Here is a 20459-nt window from a genome sequence, read left to right as displayed (position 1 = left end):
TTTCTGAGTGATTGTTACCAATGAAAACTAAAATGCAACTTTCAATCTTGATGAAAACTCATCGAATGAAGCGCACTTCATAGTTCAACCAAGAGAACATCTTTTCCTTTTTGACTTAGGATCCTTCTTCCCTGCCTTTACCAGTATTTTTCACCTTTACTGTTAATTGTTATGCTTTCGTTTCTTTTCCATGAGCAAGGGACACATCGGGCGGGCGTGCTTTGCTCCCAATAAGCCACGGAATCTTAGGAAGGCACAGAAGTTCAGCGACTTAGCACCACGTGTGGGATGGAAGGACGGTTTCGGCTAGCCATCTTAACCGTTTTACAATGGCGTCTCTAAACGAAGACTAAGGGCAGAGGCGGGAAACAGGAGGTCAGGGAGCGCTGGTGAGAAACTACCTCGTGTTGAAATGACAGGAGGAACGCCAACTCGGGAGCTTTCTCCACAAGTGTCAATCCCCATCCCCGGGACATTTCCTCAGGCTCCCCGCAGGATGCCCAACCTCCCCTCCCCCACGGAGCCCCGCCCCCTTTGTGGTCTCAAACTCTGAGTCCATTCAAACCTGGCTGTCTTCCCTGCGCCTTGTCAAGCGTGTAATTTGGGAAACTCCTCCCCGCCAGGACCGCCTCAGAGGCGCTACCAAAGGAAGCGCTTCGCTGCCCCCACCTCCGAGCGCGCGGTGGCCGCACACCGCGGAGAGCCTGCGGCCAGGCTCCAGCGCCTGGCTCTGGTTCTTGGCTCCCGGTGGGGTGGGCGGCGCCGCGTGGGGACTAGAGACTGCGAGGCCAGGTTCCCCCGCCACCCGGCTGCGCAGACCCGGCGCCAGAGCGCGGGCGGGGTTGGCGCGCCGCGGTAGCCTGGCATTCAGTGTGCGCCCCGCGGAGCCGCGCGCACACCCGCCGGCCGTCGGGGGCGCGGCTAGCAGAGGGAGCAGACACCTGTCCCGCTGTAGTGGACCGGAGCCCTTGTCGCGCAGCAGCCAGCGGCAGCGGAGGCGACGAGCGAGGGAAGAGCTTGTGGAGACGAAGTCCACGCTCCGGAGTAAGCAGCCTTAGCCCGAGGCCTGGGACCCTACACCCCGAGCTCCAGGACACCATGGCCCCGAAGATGATCCTCCTCCTCTGCTTGTTCTCGGGCTTGCATGCACGGTAAGTTGCGCGGGGTCCCCAGCGTCCTCCGGAGGCCCGGAGCCTGGCGAGAGGGCGGCGGGGGGCGCTGTCTGCCGGCTCGGAGTCCGTGCTGCGCCCGGCCGTCGGCTAGGTTGCAGCACAGAGACAGGGAAGTCAGCCCGCACCTCAGCTGTCCCATCTATCCCCAGAAAAGCCTTCTGCCTCTCCAGGCTGGGTGGCTGCAGCCCCTTTCAGCCGGAAATATGGAGACTCAGAAATAAATTGACTCTTTTTTTCCTTTTTTAGGATCTGGTGGTTTTAAGGGGGTTTGATAAACAAGATTATATGGCATTGACCGCATCTATCTCCTTGTCTACCTCTTGTCTCCATCCCAAATGTTCCAGGGACTTATACAGGCATTGACCGACATTCTCAATCAATTCCGTCATTCTGAAAATTTTCCAGGACCCCAGGAATGGTGGTTTCCTGGCTGCCCGGTTTAGACCACACCAGCTAAGGGGTTTGGAGGGAAGTGGAGGGATTGGGGCCAGGTGGGCATCTTAGAGCTCTGCTTCTCTAAAAGTACACCCCTGCCAAATCCTGCAGACACTCAAAACATACACACTGCCCTTCTAGATCAGCCGCTTCTCACACATAAAAAAAGCATACACCTATCCCAATAAAGCAAGCATATTGACATTGCTATTAAATCTTCTAACTAGTAATATAAAAAATGATCTCCACTTAAATACCCTTAGTCTTCCTCCCAGAACATCAGTCAGCTAATGAGAGTTTAGAAACCCTCCAGGAAGAGATGGAAAGGGCTCAGGAGGGTAGATAGGTAGCAGGATCCAAAGGGTTAAGCCCTGTTGCTGTGAACACACTAGAAATTCTGGGTATGGTTTAATCTGTCTCCAAGCCTGAATCTCTGGCTAAATCTTGCAGACTATCTTGCGCTTTGAAAATCAGTGCAGCTCCCTGATTCTTCCCCTACACTAACCCTAGGAATCACAGCACACCTCTATTCCCCAAACACTCTAATTGTGACATTTGTTCATTTCAGAGAATTGCAGAGCTTTCTGGTGGGTCACAAGTTCTGCAGCTTAGGAGGTCTTGCATTTGCATTCATATTTATGAAGTAACAAGGAACTAGGAACACACATTAATAAATTCTACAAAATCTGAAGGGTACTCTTTTCTTTCTCTCTCTGATAAAAATGCGGGAAGAAAACCCTGGCCCTCTCCTTCAAACCACTGGTCTTTGCTGAGTTCTGTGTGTAAAAGGCAAACTCCACTGATGACTCATAGGCAGCACTCTCAATGAGGCAGAGCACCCCTTGAACCTTTCAGACTAAGTTTCTTCCTTTATAAGTAGGGGACTGGTAAGACACATGGAAATGTGGTGTTTGCAGTCTTCTGTGCCTGGAGATAAGTCTGTTTGGAGGTAGATAGCATTGGGCACAACTTAAATGCCAAGAGTCACATCTACATGACCTTTCTATTGTCACCAATTCAAAGAAGTGACCTGTAGTTTAGCATTAGGTAATCCACTATTAGATCTATAGATGAACATTCTAGAATTGCCTATTTTCATTATCCATTGTGCTCAGTAGGAAGATATCATAATATCTGATTGTTAGCAGCCAGGTTTCTGGGGATTCCCAAACACACATAAAAACTCTTAGGATTCTGAATCCTTTCATTTGGCCAAGGCAAATGTACTGCTGATTTTCATATGTTCTTTATCTGAATTCCCAGCCTGCTAGTCATGATTGCACATCATTTTGGGGAAAAAAGTCTAAATTTTATACTAATTTTATTGCATGCATCTCTCCTATGAAAAGGGCTTTTGTTCTTTGGGTTTTACAGACATGTAAAATAATCTGATGCCCTGTGTCATCTTTCAAAATAACTATTAATTCTGAAAGTGTTCTCATTTACATTCTGGCATGCTTTCCTAGAGTTGAAGTTCTGTGATAAAAGATTCTGACCCCTGTGCTTGGTGTATCAGTAACTCTCTGAGTTTATGGGGGCTCCCCATCCAGCCCCTCGTTGGTAAATTTATTATACAGTAAAACACACTGAATCACACCTGGACATTGAGGATGCCTTAAGGATGCTTACCTACTTTCTGAGGTTAAGTAGCTCTTTTCAATGTCTAAAAATACTTCATACTTTGCCTCTATCTTTCTGGATGAAGAGAAGGTATATGGCATGAGAATAACATCTGAGCACTGAACAGTTGTGTGACAACAACAGTACATCACTGATTTATTTTTGAAGTGAATTTCAGTGATTTTTTTTAAGATCCCACAATCCAAGTAACAAAATGTTCATAAAGATAATATGTAACTCACTCAGAATTCAGAAAGACAGAAAAGTTCTGTTTTATCCACCTTGTAGGTCCACTGAGGTGAGATTTGTTTTTTATCATAGCAGGAATTTTCCTGTGGGGCTGGGAGGTCTGGTTTGAGCAGTATAAGGCTTCATTTTCAGGATCAGGAGAAGCACAGTGCTTGCAGCTGAGGGGTCAAAGCCCCTCCCCCTGCCCGGACTATGCATTATGCCACTCAGCTTCAGAGTTGGAGGCCTGACTGTCCCTCCTGAAAGGGTGAGACAAAACATTTCTAGTTTCCCTTTCTCAGTTCCCCCACTTCCACTTGCCGTGTGGACACTAGGAAGAAGCTTATGCAATTTTAGGAAAACCCTCTCACCACCACTAGAGGGAGAATTAGACTCATTATAATACCTCTTATTGAAGTAGATCAAAGTAAATTTCAGAAACTAAAGCTGTGTATGTAATGAGGAGGAGCCGGTGAGTGTGCTCCATCTGTGTACATGTGACCAGTGAGGCAGTAGAAAATAGCAGAATCTAGAGACCATAATCTGGTTCTGTAGTGGTGGGTAGTGGGGAAGGTGGCAGGGAGGAAAGGGAAAGAGAATAAAGGAGAGAGACATGGCCGAGGGAGAGAGGAATGCATGTGACTGAGTTGAAAGGTGTCCTGAGAATGTTGTGCATGATCCACCAGGAGAGTTACGCCTCTTTCTACAGTCTTCAAACACCATCTACAGTCTCCAAACATCTTTCTACAGTCTCCAAATCTGAAATGATTTGCCAGATCCTGTGGGCAATGCTTGGCTTCCAGTTGTGTAAAACCACGCTTCATTTTGTTTTTGCAAGATGATAAAAATTTACGTTCCTTATATTGCCCCTGATAACACGAAAATCTTATAATAACATTTAAAATTCTGTAATGCTATTTTTATTTTAAAAAATCAGTCTCATGAATGTTGACTTTTTTTTTTTTTTTTTTTTTTTGCACTGGGGATTGAACCCAGGGGCGCTTAACCACTCAGCCACTTCCACAATTCTTTTTATTTTGAAACAGTCTTGCTAAGTTGCTTAGGATCTTGCCTAGTTGCTGAGGCTGGCTTCGAACTTGTGATCCTCCTGCCTCAGCCTCCAGAATTACTGGGATTGCAGGTATGCACCATTGCTTCCAGTTTAGTCTATTCCTTACTGAATATATGTCCTAAATGTTATAAATTCTTATTGATGGTGAGTGTTCAGTGTGAATAAAAATCCACAGCAATTTATATTTTCTGTGGATGCTTTATTTTGACCTGTGGCAAATAGGTATTCAAGAAATACAATTACAGTTTAAGATCAGCCTAGAATGAATTCAAGAAGTCATTCTACAAGAAATGATATATATTCATTATCAGCATCTCATAAACATATTACAGTTGGCCCTTCATATCCAGGGATTCTGCATTTGAAGATTGAATATATTGGAAAAAAAATTATCTCTGATAGACACATACAGATTTTTTTCTTGTCATTATTCTCTAAATAATATAGTGTCACAACTATATAAATAGCATTTATATTTTATTAACTTTAAGTCATTTAGAGATGATTTAAAATATCTGGAGATTATTGCAAATATGATGCTATTATATATGAGGGATTTGAGCATCCCGTTATTTTGATATCTGTAGGAGTCCTGCAGGATATAAGGAGAGACAACTGTTTTCATCCAGGTTTAGAGTATCTGAAAACTGCTCTGGTCTACCATATGGTTTAATACTCATAAAAGACTCATTTACATGCATATATACATTTTATGTATTACAGTATATACACATATGATTCTGAAGACTTTAGAAGGGTTGAACTTTAAAATGTTTATAATTTTCACTAATTTCATGTTCACTATAGATCATTTAGTCAGTTTTAAATATTCACTTCAGGAAACTCATCTCCCAGAGCCCAAGTGCCCTAATGTAGCATTGGTATTTTTGGTTCCTGGCCGAGAATATGAACAGAAATGAGCCTATACCCAGTCAGGACAAATCCACCTCAATGCAGTTTTCTTTTCTGTGTTTTGTTCTCTTGTGAAGGAGAAAATAGTCAAGGCACATACACTGACAAACTGGAAAGGAGGTGATTGGTTTGTTTTACAAGCTTTCCTGCCAGCCAGTGACAGTCCACCTGCAAGTAAATGCTGCTTCAGGGCAGAAGAGACTGTGCTTTCCAAGCCCAAATGGTTGTGTGGTTGAGATGGCTTCACTCACTAAGAAAACTTCTTTGTCGTCTTGAGGCCTCTGAATTCAACTACTCTGTCGGTGTTTATCAGCTGAGAGAGGGAATCTCCATGTTCATCCCTGCAAAACAAGCAGAGACACCCAAGCATTCATTGGGATCCACTTATTAAGAACCCAAGATGTGGAAGACGTATTAAATTTTATTCCTAATGTCTCTGTAGCCTGCTGTTCAAGAAATGAATCAGTTTGTGTTTTACTTAAACATGTAAAATTGCCAGAGGATATTCACCAACCATTTTTCTGATTGTTGTCCCTGGCAAGAGTGCTGGTAAAGCAAGATACCTCAGAATGTCTGCATGCCTACCTCAAGCCCTAGATTCCAGTTTCCAAGAAAAGCATAGTCAGAACCAACTATTTTTAATGAGTCCCTTCTGCAAAATTTATTCTCACCTTCAAGTAGAATGAGATTTTGGTGGTGGGAAGTGGAGACAACATGATAAAGTGAACTCTGACAAATCCTGGAAGGTTAGTGCCTTGACCTTGGGAGCTTCTCAAGATGCATTCAAGGATGGCCCATTGCCTATTGACTATTCTGACATTAATTTACCTGTCACAGTGGCTGTAGTTTAACATGGACAGGGAATGGTCTTGTGACATGTAATGAAAACATTATGCCATATTAGTAGCAGTTGCATTTTTCCTGTTGAATTCTTTCTAATGTGTACTTCATTTTACTTTTTAAATTTTGTAGTTGATGTGAGTGGTTGGAATAAGGGAACTGGGAACTTTCTACCCATTTCAGTGGTACTTGTAAAGGATAAACTTAAGGCACTTCCTGCTGCTGTTTCTGCAACTTATATGTCACATTTTTGTGTTACTATTACAGGTCCAGAAAGGTGGAAGAGGATGAATATGAAGATTCTTCATCAAACCAAAAGTGGGTCTTGGCTCCAAAATCCCAAGACACTGATGTAACTCTTATTCTTAACAAATTGCTAAGAGAATATGATAAAAAGCTGAGGCCGGATATTGGAAGTGAGTATTGTTTGTTATTGCAATAGGAAACACTATTATGAAACTTTAAAGTTTCTATTTTTAAATAATTATACAATTTACAAAGTGTTGCAAAGATATCACAGAGGTTTTCTGTACTCATCACACAATTCCTAACTATAGTATAATAGTAAAACCAGAAGTTTAACATGGATCTGATGTGTCTATGTGTGGTTCTCTGTCATTTTATCACATATATATTTGTCTGATGACCATTGAAATTAAGATGCAGAACTAATTCATGACCACAAAGATTCCCTCTTGCTGTAACTTTATAGTCACACCTCCCTTCCTTCCTAAAATTCCTAACACAAGCCCCTATTTTGTTCTCCACTCTGATATTTTTGTCATCTGGTGAATGTTAAGTATATGGAGTCATTGACCTTTTGAGTTGGACTTTTTTTTTTTTTTTGGTGGTGCTGGGGATTGAACCCAGGGCTGTGTGCATGCAAGGCAAGCACTCTACCAACTGAGCTATATCCCCTGCCCCTGACTTTTCTTCATTCAGCAAAATAATTTTGAGATCCACTCAAGCAGTTTTGTGTATCAGTAATTTATTATAATCATTGAATAGTCCTCTGTGGCATGGATGTACCATTGTTTGTTTATCCATTCATCAATTGAGGCACATTTTGGTTGTTTCTAGGTTTTGTCTATTATAAGTAAAATGATAGGTCCACATGTATGCAGATTTTTGTGTGGGCATAAGATTTTATTCTTTGTGATAAGGCCCAGGAGTATAATTGCTATGATTACTGTATTTTTTTTTCAATTTATTCTCTTTTTTTATTTTGTTCACTGAAAACTTTACTTTTTTATTATTGGTTGCTCAAGACAATACAATGATCTTGACATATCATACATTTGATTCATATAGAGGCAAAAAATACATACTTATGGGATTCCATATGATGTTTTGACACATATTTTGTGTGATATTTAAATCAGGGTAAACTTAATCTCTTTAAATATTATATTTTTATGGTAAAAACATTCAAAATCCTTTGTTCTAGATGTTTGAAATAAATAGTATATACTTGTTATCTATAGTCACTCTGCTATGTAAAAGCACATGAGAACTTCTTATTCCTACCAGTTAAACCATAGAACATGTCTTTCCCCATTTATCCCTCCATTCCACCTTCCCAGCTTCTGGTCACCCCCATTCTACTCTCAACTTCTATTTTCAAGGAACCCTCACATTCTTTTCCAAAGTGGTTGGACTGTTTTTCCATCCTTACCAGCAATATCTGAGGGATCCAACGTCTCTGTGTTCTTTCCAGCAGTTGGCATTGTCACCATTTTTTATTTTAGCTGCTGTATTAGATATGATATTTAATAGGTTAATATCCCATTGTGGTTCCCTAATTATTAGTGGAATTGAACTCTCTTTATGTGCTTATTTGTTGTGAGCACATCCTCTTGATTGAAATGTCTTTTCATGTTATTTGCCCTTTTAAAAGTTGGATTGTTTGGTTTTATTTATTTGTCTTTTTACTTTTGAGTATTGAGAGTTCTATTGAGACTTCCAGATATGAGTCCTTAGTCCTCTCTGTAGTTTGCCTTTTCATACTCTCAACAGGATCTTTCCTTCACAGAGGAAAGATTGTAATATTGATGACGAATCTAATTTCTTGATTTTCTGCTGATGGAGTATGCTTTTTAGACTAACGTCTAAGAACTCTTCGTGTAGCTATAGTTCCTAGGATTTTCTTATAAAATTTTATCCTTTTCTGTTTTACATTGTAAATCATTACTGAAGTTAATTTTTATGTAAAATAAAGGTATGAGGTTTTGATCTATTATCTTCCCTCTGCCCCATGAATCTCCTGTTACTCCAGAAGCATTTGTTGAAAAGACTGTCCTTGTTGAATTGTTTTTAGGCAGTTGTCAAAAATCAGATGGCTTGATTAGTATGAGCTCTTTCTGTGTTCTCTATTTTGTTCTGTTTGTCTGTGTGTCTGCCACACTACTAGTACCCACAGTTTTGATTACTGCAGCTGTACAATATGTTTTGAAATTGGATAGAGTAATTTATTCTCTTTATTCCTCTTTTCAATATTATTTTAACTCTTATAGTACATTTGCTTTTCCATATAAATCTTAGAATAACTTGTTTGTATCTACAAAAAATCTTGCTGGTACTTTGGTGAGAATTGTGTTGAAACTTTGCATGTCAATTTGAAAAGAACTGGACAGCTTTACTGTGTTGAGTGTTCTAATCTATGAACATAATCTGTCTCCATTTATTTACATCATCTTTAACTTCTTATATCAGTGGTTAACATGAGTTCTAAAATATTTTATTAGATCATACCAAAGTATTTTATTTTTTAGAGTGATTGTAAGTGGTACTGTATTTTCAAATTGTATTTTTCCTCTGTTCATTGCAGGTATACAGGAATGCAATTATTTTTGTGTGTGTTGATATTGTATCTTCTGACTTGCTGAAGTTTAGGAGTTTTGCTAGTTTTAGGATTTTTTTTTCTGAAGATTTCCTTAGGGTTTTCTATGTATACAATCATGTCATCTGCAAATAAGAAGTTTATTTCTTGTTTCTCCATATGTATGTGCTTTATTTCCTTTTCTTGCTGACTTACACTGGCTAGAACTTCCAGCACTATGATAAATAGCACTGAGGTGAGGGGACATTCTTGTTGTTTTCTAGATCTTAGGAGCAAAGTGTAAGTATTTCAACACTAAATAAGATATCAGCTGGAGGTATTTTGTATATGTTCTTTGTCCAATTGAAAAATTTTCCTAAATAACTAGTTTTCTGACTTATTTGTCTATTTAATCATGAATGAGTATTGAAATTTGCCAAGTGCTTTTACTGTATCAATTGAAAGAATCATGTGATTTTTTTTTCTCCTTTGGCCTGTTAACAGGGTGGATAGTATTGATTGATTTTTTTTTCCAGTACATGACCAGTATTACATACCTGGAATAAACTCGGTCATGTTATTTAGTCATACTGTTTTAAAAAAAATTCTTTTCATTCTTTGCTGAATTTTTGTTTGCAAATACTTGCTAATACTTGATTATGAATTTTTGCATTTCTGTTCATGAGGGACTTTGGTCTATAGGTTTCTTTGTTCTTTTGTTTTTTTAAACTGGTTTTGGTGCCAGGCAATACCAGCTTCATAAAATATGTATGGAAGTACTCCCTCACCTTCTGTTTTTTGGAACATATTTTGTGTCATGTAAGGGTTTGTGTTACTTCCTCAAATGTTTGATTGACTGCTCCAATGATACATTCTGGGCCAGGAAATGCCTTCTCTGGGAGCATTTTCCATTACAAATTTATTTCAATAATGAGTTTATTCAAATAATCAATTTCATATTGGGTTAAGTTGCAGTAGTTTGTGCTTTACAAGGAATTGGTCAATTTCTTTGAAGTGGTCAAGTTTGTGTGTAAATGTCTGCTGGGCATATTATGACCTCCTGTTTTATTTGTAATCTTGGTACTTTGCATCATCTTTTCTCATTTTTTCTACAAGCTTATTACACTGACCTTTCCAAAGAATCAACTTTTTGTTTCAGTATTTTTCTGTTGTTTTAATGTTCCCATTTAATTAAATTTTGCTCTTTTTATTATTTTCTTTCTTCTGCTTGCTTGGTCTTCTACTTGATTTGGAACTTAGATTCTTGATTTGAGACATTCTTTTCTTTTGTAAGTGTTGGTTCTCTAAACTGTCCCCTAAGCATTTTTTAACTTCATTCCAGAAATTTTGATTTGTTGTATTTTTATTCTTATTTATTTCAATGTATTTTTAAAAATTTCCCAAGATTTTTGTCCCTTAACACATAGATTACTTAGAAACAATTTTTTTTTTCAAAATTTTGGAATTTTCTTGTTTTCTGTTATTGATTTCTATTTTGATTCCATTTTGATTCAATAACATACTCTAAATAAAAGCTCATTTTTTTCAACCTGTTAATATATAATTTATAGCCCAGGATATGATCAATCTTGGTGAATGTTCTAGAGCACTTGAAAAGTGTTAAGTTCTTCTGTGTCTTTGTTTATTTTCTGCCTCGTTTTCTATTGTTTGTTTTGATAGATTAACACTTGTTTGATTGAAAAATACTTTCTAATTCAAAATAAGAATACTGTGTTTGGCTGTAAGAAAATTGGTGCACACAAGCAGGTATAGCTCTACATCGTCTTCATGAGAGTAGTGAGAAACATGGGGATTGCAAGATATGTTCTATTTTTCATAGGATGCTCCCAGTCTGCGGTTTGTTTCTTCTTCTCCATGGTGCTTTATTTCATTTACAGCACATAAGCTTGCCAGTGTTCATACTATATAGCCACACCATCCTTCCAATTTTCTAAGCCCAGGACTCCAATTTACCTATAACAAGACCTAGAATTACCCTGACTCCAAAAGGCATAAAATTTCAAAGTCATTGTGGGTAGTGTGGGGAGAGTTTAAGAATGCATGCAAATTATAGTAAACACTGGATAAGTCATAATGTCTTTCTGTGCCTCAGTTCCCTCTGTTGTACAATGAATGAAAGGTACTAAATTACTCCTCACCTTCCTTCCAGCTTTAAAACATTTATTTAGTGAGTGGTACATCTAAATTCCCATTATAGAAGGTTCATAAATTCAATTGTCATCAGTTTTTCCCATAAAAATCATAAAGGAAGTCTATCCAGTGTGAAAAGTGTGCAGCTATTATTCATTCACATAGATGAGATGATTTAGAGAATGTTACTAATTTCATCACTGTTTGTCAGACAATATACTTGACATTAGAACAAACCTGAGCAAGAAACACTCTTCATTTGTGGGCAAGTTTAGTCTAGTTGGTACTCTGCTCTTTGTGTGCTAGGATGCAGTGAAGTGCCTTACATTCATATTCTGAGGTGGGAAAATTGGACATGGGAAGAAAACGAGTGAGCTCAGCTTCCAACACTGATCTCTCTGACTGCAGCAAGATCACTTATCCACTGCACTATTTATAGAATACACAAGGCAAGCCTATTAAGAAACAGGGTAACCCCCAACTCGACACACAGAGGAAAACTTGGAAGGAGATTACTAAGGTTCTTAAAGATGAAATAGGCAAGCAGAATTCATAATTCTAGAGATTTTATGGCCATCTTCCTTTATCCACTCAGTATATTCCAAGACCCTTTACTACTGGATTCCTGAAATTTCATGTGGTACTAAACCCTACACATACTATGCTTTTTCTTCTAAATACCTACCTATGGTAAAATTCACTTTATAAGTTAGGCACAATAACAACAATAACTAGTATTAAAATTATTATAATGATATATTGGAATAAAAGTTACATTAATGTAGTCTCTGTTTTTCTTTCTTAAAAATAATCTTACTATACTGTACTCACCTACTTTTGGACAGTCCTTGACCACAAGAAGGCAAGATAATGGAAGACCACGGTATTTTCTCAATGTGCACATGAAGAATTGTGAATTTTCCAAATAAAACAGCATCCATATCCAAATAACATGCTGTCACTTGGTTCTTGTAATTCATTGTTACATGTGAGAAGGGACTTGTGCTTTCTGAGTGAAAGAGATTTTAAAAGAACAATTAAATATAAATCCATAAAGCATGCTGTTGCTGTTTGGTTTCCTGACTTTAAAGTGCCACCATGCACATTGTCATGGTCCTTGGGGCAGCAGAGTGCCTGATGAAAGCTCATCATCACTGAGTCCTCTCAAAATACGTCTTCCTATCTTGTTTGAATGCTAGTGTCTGATTAACAGAACCCAACAACTTGCAGATATTCAATTAGAGAACAATAATAGCCAAAAAACAGGTCTCTTGGTGAAGGAATTAGACACCATTTTTTTTTTATAACTCAGAAGAGCTGTGCTTTAAGGCAAACTTCCCATAAATATCTGAATTCCTTTTCTCATGATTTTTTTCAAATCAAGTTTATTTGCTCTAACCATCATGCTTTCTCATCAAGGTACCATGAACTTATATTTACATAATGTGCTCAAATTGATTTATCATTAGTTTATGGTAATTACCAGTTTATTTGCTCATCTCCCTTATCATTATTTGCTCCATCAGGTAGTCATCCAATGTGTCCTGAACATTGTCTCTGCCCCAAGCCCTATACTGGGCCTGGGACAGTGGGGAAGCTGGGTAGTAACCTGGATGCTTTCTGCACTTGTGTTCTTCTTTTAGTGTACGAAGGGGGGGGGGCTCTACAAAGAGTGCTTAGGAGTAGATACTGGCGCTCCCACTTTGGAGTCAGTTAAGTCTGTTTAATTTGAAACCCTTGAAAATTCTACTTTGCTTCTAGGATAAAGTCCAAGTCCCTTAATGATGCAAAGAAGCAAGCTATTATCTGGCTCTTCCTGGCTTCTGCACTTCCATTTCCAGACATTCTGAATCACATGTTCTGGTGTGTAGGCACACCAAACTTGTTTCCCTCATCTGGACCCTCAATGTTGTTGTTGTCTGGCCTGTGTCTCACACTTCTTCACTGAGCGCTCTTGTACCTTTTTTTTTAAGCCTTGCTGTCATCTCCTAGGCGGATTCTTCCTTCAAAACCTGTCCCCCGCTTACCTCCCCACTGGGTACATCAAGAGGCAGTCACTCCCTTGTTTCTTCTACCATTCTTTCCTCATTTTTACAAGAGGGTGAACAAAGTTAGAAGTGCTGCTTTGAGGATGATATGATGTGGTGTGATCACAGAACTTGTTTCTACAACATTATTACTTACTTTCTAAAATTCCCAGCCAAGAATTTGTCCTTGTGTTTTTTGAGGACACAGTTCCCACTTCCTAATTATTAATGCATTTGTATACATTGCCACATCCCGACATATGTAGTCCAATGCCAGCCCCAAGGTCCAACATCAGGAAGTACGTTAAATGTCTCATCACTGTTATTGTTAACAATAAATAGAAGGGATTGTGCAGTTTCATTGATGTTGCGTGGAAGTAATGTATCTGCGTGGAAGTAATGTATCTGCGTGGAAGCCTCCAATGAGTTTTTATATTACAAATTGTGATCATTATGTTTTAAAAATACTTGCTACTTTCCTAGCTATTCTATCTCCTCAACCAACTTCTAAATTATGGATGTATCTGTTTCAGTTCCCTTCCTTTAGTTATCCATCATTTTAAGTAATGCTAAAGCCATGTCCTTTAACTGGTTCAGGGTCATGCAGGGTGTCATTTGTCTATAGAGCAGATCTTGTCATGTGAGCTGGGAAAGGCTGATGGAGAAAAAAACCTTTTAATAAAAGAATTGCAGAAAATCAGAGAATTTCTTTCTCTTCTGATTTCAAGAAACCACTTTCCTGTATACAGATTATTAGAGAATACAAATTCCTTCCCTCTTATCTGGACAGTCTGTGCCAAATACATCATGTTCAGAAAAATGATAAATTATGTATTTGTTTTTAAAGGTGAATGGATAATGCTCTGAGGAGATATGGACAATGTGTAGAAGTGAATGACAGTTTTGCTTAATTCAGGCTGAACATCTGAATAATCTTCTCTTGGCCATGTCCGTGGATATGTCCATGGACAGAAGACTTGGGTGTTTGCATATCTGCACTTCTTTCCTGGGCTTTTCTAAAGTGTATCTTCCCAGAATAGTTAAAATTTCTAAATACAAAATGAAGAACTATCCTATATAGGAGGAAGCTCTTTGCGTGTGTGAGGAGTTGAGGTGCTCTGGGGGTACGCACCTACCCCATCTGAATCAGAACACTGGAGGGAGATGCCCTTCAGGACTGCTTTTCTTTAGGCTTGCCAATGCTGGACATGACACCCAGGTATTTGCTCAGGGGAACTGAGGTGACACAGCTACATCCCAACTGGGAAGATCAGCAGAAGCTCCTGCCCACAGCACAGTTGTATTCCTGGAAGGGAAAGGGTTAAGAGAAAATGACCAAATAATGGTGCCATGATACCCAAGTAGGTCAGGAGTGAGTTTTGTTGCAGATAATGTATTTTAAAGCAGCTCAAATAAATAAAAAGTGGTCCTTAAACTATGATTAACAGAAATTAGTTGATACATAGAAAGTGTAAAAATTTATGGGGCATCATGTGTTTTTTGGTACATGACTGTATTGCTAAATGTTCAGATCAGGGTAAGCAGATTTATCTCCTGAAACATTTATTTCTTTGTGGAGAAAATGTTCAAAATCCTTTTTAGGTGTTTGAAATGTATGGTACATTACTGCTATCTCTAGTTACCCTGCTGTGCAATAGTAAACCAGAATTTATTTCTCTTTAACTGTAACTTAGTTCACATTGACCTCTCCCCATCCTTCCTACCACCATCTCTGGTAACTACTATTCCACTCTCAACTTCTATGAGATCAATGTTTTTTGATTCCAAGTATGAGTGAGAGATAGTTTTCAACAATTTTTTTATGCAGCTCTTTGATATCTTTCAGTGAAAAATTATAAGCATAGTGGAGCTGCCATCAACTCTAAGCTGAACACTTCAGAAATACTGGTCACAGATGTAATCTCTCTGAGAGAGAACTGGATTAGCCAGTGAAAAAAAGAGAAAGCCACCCTTCCCTGCTCTTTCTGAGCTGATCCTGGTGAGTGTAAATGGAACACTCCTGTCATGTCCTGCCACCAGGTTTTGAGAGTGTCGGTTGGGATAATTCATTTGAGAGAATTCTGAAATGTGTAAAAAGAGAGCTCTGCAGAGAATCAAATGTTTTATTAAGTTTTATGATTGATCATGGATGTAGACCACTGTCCTTCATTATTACTCTTTTCATATTGTAAAAAAAAGCAGGAGGACCTGGAGTGGACCTGAGTGTTAGAACACTTGCCTAGCATGCATGAAGCCCTGAGTTTGATCCCCAGCATGGGGGGTGGGGAAGGATGGGAGAAAAATAGGTAAACCAATGTTTTTATTCAAAAGAATGAAGGACAAATACAAATGAAGTGTAAGGGCTTGTATGTTTGAGGAAAAGGGAGTTTGAAGGTAGAGCACTAGATATTTTAGTGTCCCTGCATCCACTGGCACTGATAGCTCACAACCAGTTGCCCAGGCTTGTTGCTGACTGTGGGATGACCTTATAGCTAGCTCAAGTCCAACGTGCCTGTCCTTTTTCCATGCACATCGGGTAACCATGCCAATCTGTACATATAGTTTAGCCTGGTTAGTCTTCCCATAAAATGCACAGCCTACCATACGGCCGGGTGAGTTGTCATTTTCTAGCAATTACTGTATATCCAGAAAATAATTCAAATGTATTCACTCCACTCTCAGAACAGATGTAGGAGGAGAGGAAACAGACATTCTTAATTGCTGTGCTTGAAGTAAAAGCTATTACTGTAGAGTTAGTTAACTGATTCTCCCACAAAGTTAATTCAAATGCATAGGGGAGGTGGAGAATCAATTTTATGGAGAAATTATAACTGTCATCTCTATGAGAGACTAATTAGGCATCTTCAGGCCGCTGGGTTAAGACCTCAGCTACATACCTGTTGGCAGGTGACCTTTCTTTGTGCATTCCCCATGGTATGGGGCAAGGGTCCTTCAAACACACCTTAGCATTTAGGATTTTGCCATGGTACTCTTATCTAGGTTGAATCCTGTGCATTAGAGCCCATCCAACAGTTCAGTTCATTAATCATTTGTGTTAGGATTTTTTTCTTATAGGGAATGTATAATGAGAACTCATTGCATAAGTAATTTGTTTTTTCCTTATATGTGATTTGGCAAACCACTCTAGTCACATGTTCCTAAGTATAATCTAGTGACTGGCCTTGATTTGAACATTCCATTCTGTTTATAGAATAACAGATGATATATTTTTTGTTTGTTCATGACTAGTCCAGGAATTGAGCAAAATAGCTTCATGTGGATTAGACAGCATTTTAGGGAGAAAGAGTCCATGGGCTTTCCCACCAGTTACCAGCAGATTCACAGTGAGAACCCCATTTAGGTTTGTCTCTAAAGGGATAATTAAACCTGCATCCAAGCCCCACTGTAAGAATTACAAGTAATCACTCCCGTCCCAGGGTGCGGTTGAGGCCACTTTGGGTATCCACCTTCCGTTATTCCCAGACCCACACTATTTTGGCTCCTCTTTCAGTTTGGTTCATGAGAGCTGGAAGAGAGCCCTTAGATTGCTCTGCCATCATAAAAGCTTTGTCTTAGCTTGAGACTTCTGTTCACCTGCCTTTCATCACTCTACAATTAACATCTGGATTCACAATATTTTCCAGATCCCTTTAGAAAGCATTATAATGCACACAGGCACAAATTACAGTGTAGAAACAAAGAATATAGTTTCCTACATTATTGTGCCATGAAGGGATTCTAAAGGAATTTTAGTTTAGCAGCTTACAGATCTGGCACAGCACCAGAATTGCCTGGAGAGGTTTGTATGGGTACCAGTCAACAGATGAATGGAGAAAGAAAATGTGATGTAGATACACAACGGAATAGTGTTCAGCTATAAAGAATTATGAAATCATACCATTGATAAGAAAATGAATGGTGTTGGGGATCATCGTGTTAAGTGAAATAAACCAGACTCATAAAGACAAGCATCATAGGTTTTATCACATATGTGGAGTCTAGGAGAGAAAAGAAGAAAACATGAAAATATAAAGTAAACTATTGGAGAAAAGGAAGGAGAACAGGTAGAGGATAAGGGAAGGGAAGGTGAATGGGGGATGGATATGATTAAAATATGTTGTAAATACTTATGATTATGCCAGGAAAAAACATTTTTCTATATAATGTGCACTAATGAAAAAAGTGCTTTTTAAAATACAGAAGCCAGCACACAAACCCTCAGACTATGTGTTATTTTTCTGTTTTCTAGTTCATTGATTTCTACTTGGATCTGTATTATCACTTCTGTATATTTTTCATTTAATTTACTATTTTTATGTTTTTTTGCACATTCTAAGCTCTTGTTTATTTGTTTTTTTAAAGTTTATTTATTTATTCTAATTTTATACATAGCAGCAGAATGCATTTCAATTCATAGTACACATACAGAGCACAATTTTTCATGTCTCTGGTTCTATACAAAGTAGAGTCACACCATTCGTGTCTTCATACATGTACTCAGGGTAATGATGTCCATCTCATTCCATTGTATTTCCTACCCCATGACCCCTCCCTTTCCCTCTCTTCCCTTTGTACCATCTAAAGTTTTTCCATTCCTCCCATGTCCTCCCCACCACATCCCCATTATGGATCAGCATCCACATATCAGAGAAAACATTCAGCATTTGTTCTTTTGGGATTGGTTAACTTCACTTAGCATAATATTCTCCAACTTTATCCATTTACCAGCAGATTCCATGATTTTATTCTCTTTTAATGCTGAATAATATACCATTGTGTATGTATACCACATTTTTTTTATCCATTCATCTACTGAAGGGCATCTAGGCTGTTTCCCCAATTTAGTTATTGCGAATTGTGCTGTTATAAACATTGATTTGCTGTGTCCCTGTAGTATGCTGTTTTTAAGTCTTTTGGGTATAAACTGAGGATTGAGATAGCTGGGTCAAATAATGGTTCCATTCCAAGTCTTCCAAGGAATCTTCATATTTATTTCCATGTTGGTTGTACCAGTTCGCAGTCCCACCAGCAATGTATGAGTGTGCCTTTTCCCTCATATCCTCACCAAAACTTATTATTGTTTGTCTTCATAATAGCTGCCATTATGACTAGAGTGAGATGAATTCTTAGAGTAGTTTTGATTTGCGTTTCTCTAATTGCTAGATATGTTGAACATTTTTTTCATATATTTATTGATTGATTGTGCATCATCTTCTCAGAAGTGTCTGTTAGTTCCTTAGCCCATTTATTATTTGGGTTATTTGTTTTTTTGGTATTAAGATTTTTGACTTTTTTTTATATATCTTAGAGATTAGTACTCTATCTGATGTGTGTTTGTGATAAAAATTTGCTCCCATTCTGTAGGCTCTCTATTCACCTCACTGATGTTTCTTTTGCTGAGAAGAAGCTTTTTAGTTTAAATCCATCCAATTTATTGATTTTTGATTTTATTTCTTGTGCTGTAGGAATCATATTAAGGAAGTCAGGGCCTAATCTGACATGATGAAAATTTGGGCCTACTTTGTCTTCTATTAGGTGCAGGGTCTCTGGTTTAATTTCTAGGTCCTTAATCTACTATGAGTTGAGTTTTGTGCATGGTGAGAGATCAGGGCTTAATTTCATTTTTCTGCATATGGATTTCCAGTTTTCCCAGTATCATTTGTTGAAGAGGCTATTTTTTCTCCAAAATATGTTTTTGGTGCCTTTGTCTAATAAGAGATGACTGTATTTATGTAGGTATGTCTCTGTGTCCTCTATTCTGTAACATTGGTCTACAAGTCTATTTTGGTGCAAATATCATGCTCTTTTTGTTATTATTGCTTTATAGTTTATTTTCAAGTCTGGAATAATGATGCTACCTGCTTCACTCTTCTTGCTAAGGATTTCTTTGGCTATTCTGTGTCTCTTATTTTTCTAGATGAATTTCATAATTGTTTTTTCTATTTATATGAGGAATGTCATTGGGATTTTGATTGGAATTGCATGAAATCTGCATAGTGCTTTTGGAAGTATGGTCATTTTGTAAATACTATTTCTGCCTATCCAAGAATAAGGGAGATCTTTCCATCTTCAAAGGTCTCCTTTAATTTCTTTCTTTAGCATTCTATAGCTTTCATTGTAGAGGTCTTTTACCTCTTTCATTAAGTTGATTCCCAAGTTTTTTTTGAGGCTATTGTAAAATGGGTAGTTTTCCTAGATTCTCTTTCAGAGAACTTGTCACTGATGTACAGAAATGCCTTTGATTTATGGGTATTGATTTTATATCCTGCTATTTTGCCAAATTCACTTATTAGTTCTAGAAGTTTTCTGGTGGAATTTTTTGGATCCTCTAGGTATAGAATCATGTCGTTGGCAAATAGTGATAGTTTGAGTTCTTTATTTTCCTATCCATATCCCTTTAGTTTCTTTTATCTGTCTAATTTCTCTGGCTAGAGTTTCAAGAACTATGTTAAGTAGAAGTGGTCAAAGAGGGCATCCCTGTCTTGTTCCAGTTTTTAGAGGGAATGCTTTCAATTTTTTCCTCCACTTAGAATGATGTTGGTCTTGGCTTAGCATAGGTAGCTTTTACAATGTTGAGATATGTTCCTGCTATTTCTAGTGTTTTGAACATGAAGGGGTGTTGTATTTTGTTTAATTCTTTTTCTGCATCTATTGAGCTGACCATATGATTCTTATCTTTAAGTCTACTGATGTGTTGAATTACATTTATTGGTTTCTGTATGTTGAACCAACCTTCCATCCCTGGGATGAACCCACTTGATCATGGTACCCTATCTTTTTAATATTTTTTTGTATTCAATTGCCAGAATTTTATTGAGAATTTTTGCATCTATGTTCATTAGAGATATTGGGCTGAAGTTTTGTTTCTTTGATGTGTCTTTGTCTGTTTTTGGAATCAGGGTGATTTTGGCCTCATAGAATGAGTTTGGAAGTGTTTTCTCTTTTTCTATTTCATGAAATAATTGGAGGAGTATTGATATTAGTTATTCTTTGGAGGTCTTATAGAACTCAGCCGATTTTGTCCATTTTGTCCTTGGATTTTCTTGATTGGTAGACTTCCTTTTTTCAATATTTATTTATTTATAGACTTCTGTGTCTTTATTTCATTACTTGAAAATGATCTGTTTAACTTGTGTATATCATCCTGATTCAGTTTGGGCAAATCATATTTTCAAAATATTTTC

General features: G+C 38.1%; 1 protein-coding gene across 1 annotated transcript in view; it reads left to right on the top strand.

The window, feature by feature from the left end:
- The first annotated feature begins 692 nt into the window (after positions 1-692).
- The window catches only part of Gabrg3 (gamma-aminobutyric acid type A receptor subunit gamma3), a 609972-nt gene continuing 590205 nt past the window's right edge, over positions 693-20459 (top strand). The window contains exons 1-2 of the mRNA XM_046428836.2: positions 693-1151; positions 6547-6695. Of these exons, the coding sequence (XP_046284792.2) occupies positions 1099-1151; positions 6547-6695 (202 nt within the window). The 5' untranslated portion in view covers positions 693-1098. The remainder of the gene's footprint in view (positions 1152-6546; positions 6696-20459) is intronic.

This window comes from Marmota monax, unplaced genomic scaffold (genome assembly GCF_021218885.2).
Source record: "Marmota monax isolate L192 unplaced genomic scaffold, Marmota_monax_Labrador192_F-V1.1 WCK01_AAM20220418_F8-fsc00179, whole genome shotgun sequence".
Taxonomy (NCBI): Eukaryota; Metazoa; Chordata; class Mammalia; order Rodentia; family Sciuridae; genus Marmota; species Marmota monax.
This window is presented reverse-complemented; position numbering and strand designations above follow the sequence as displayed.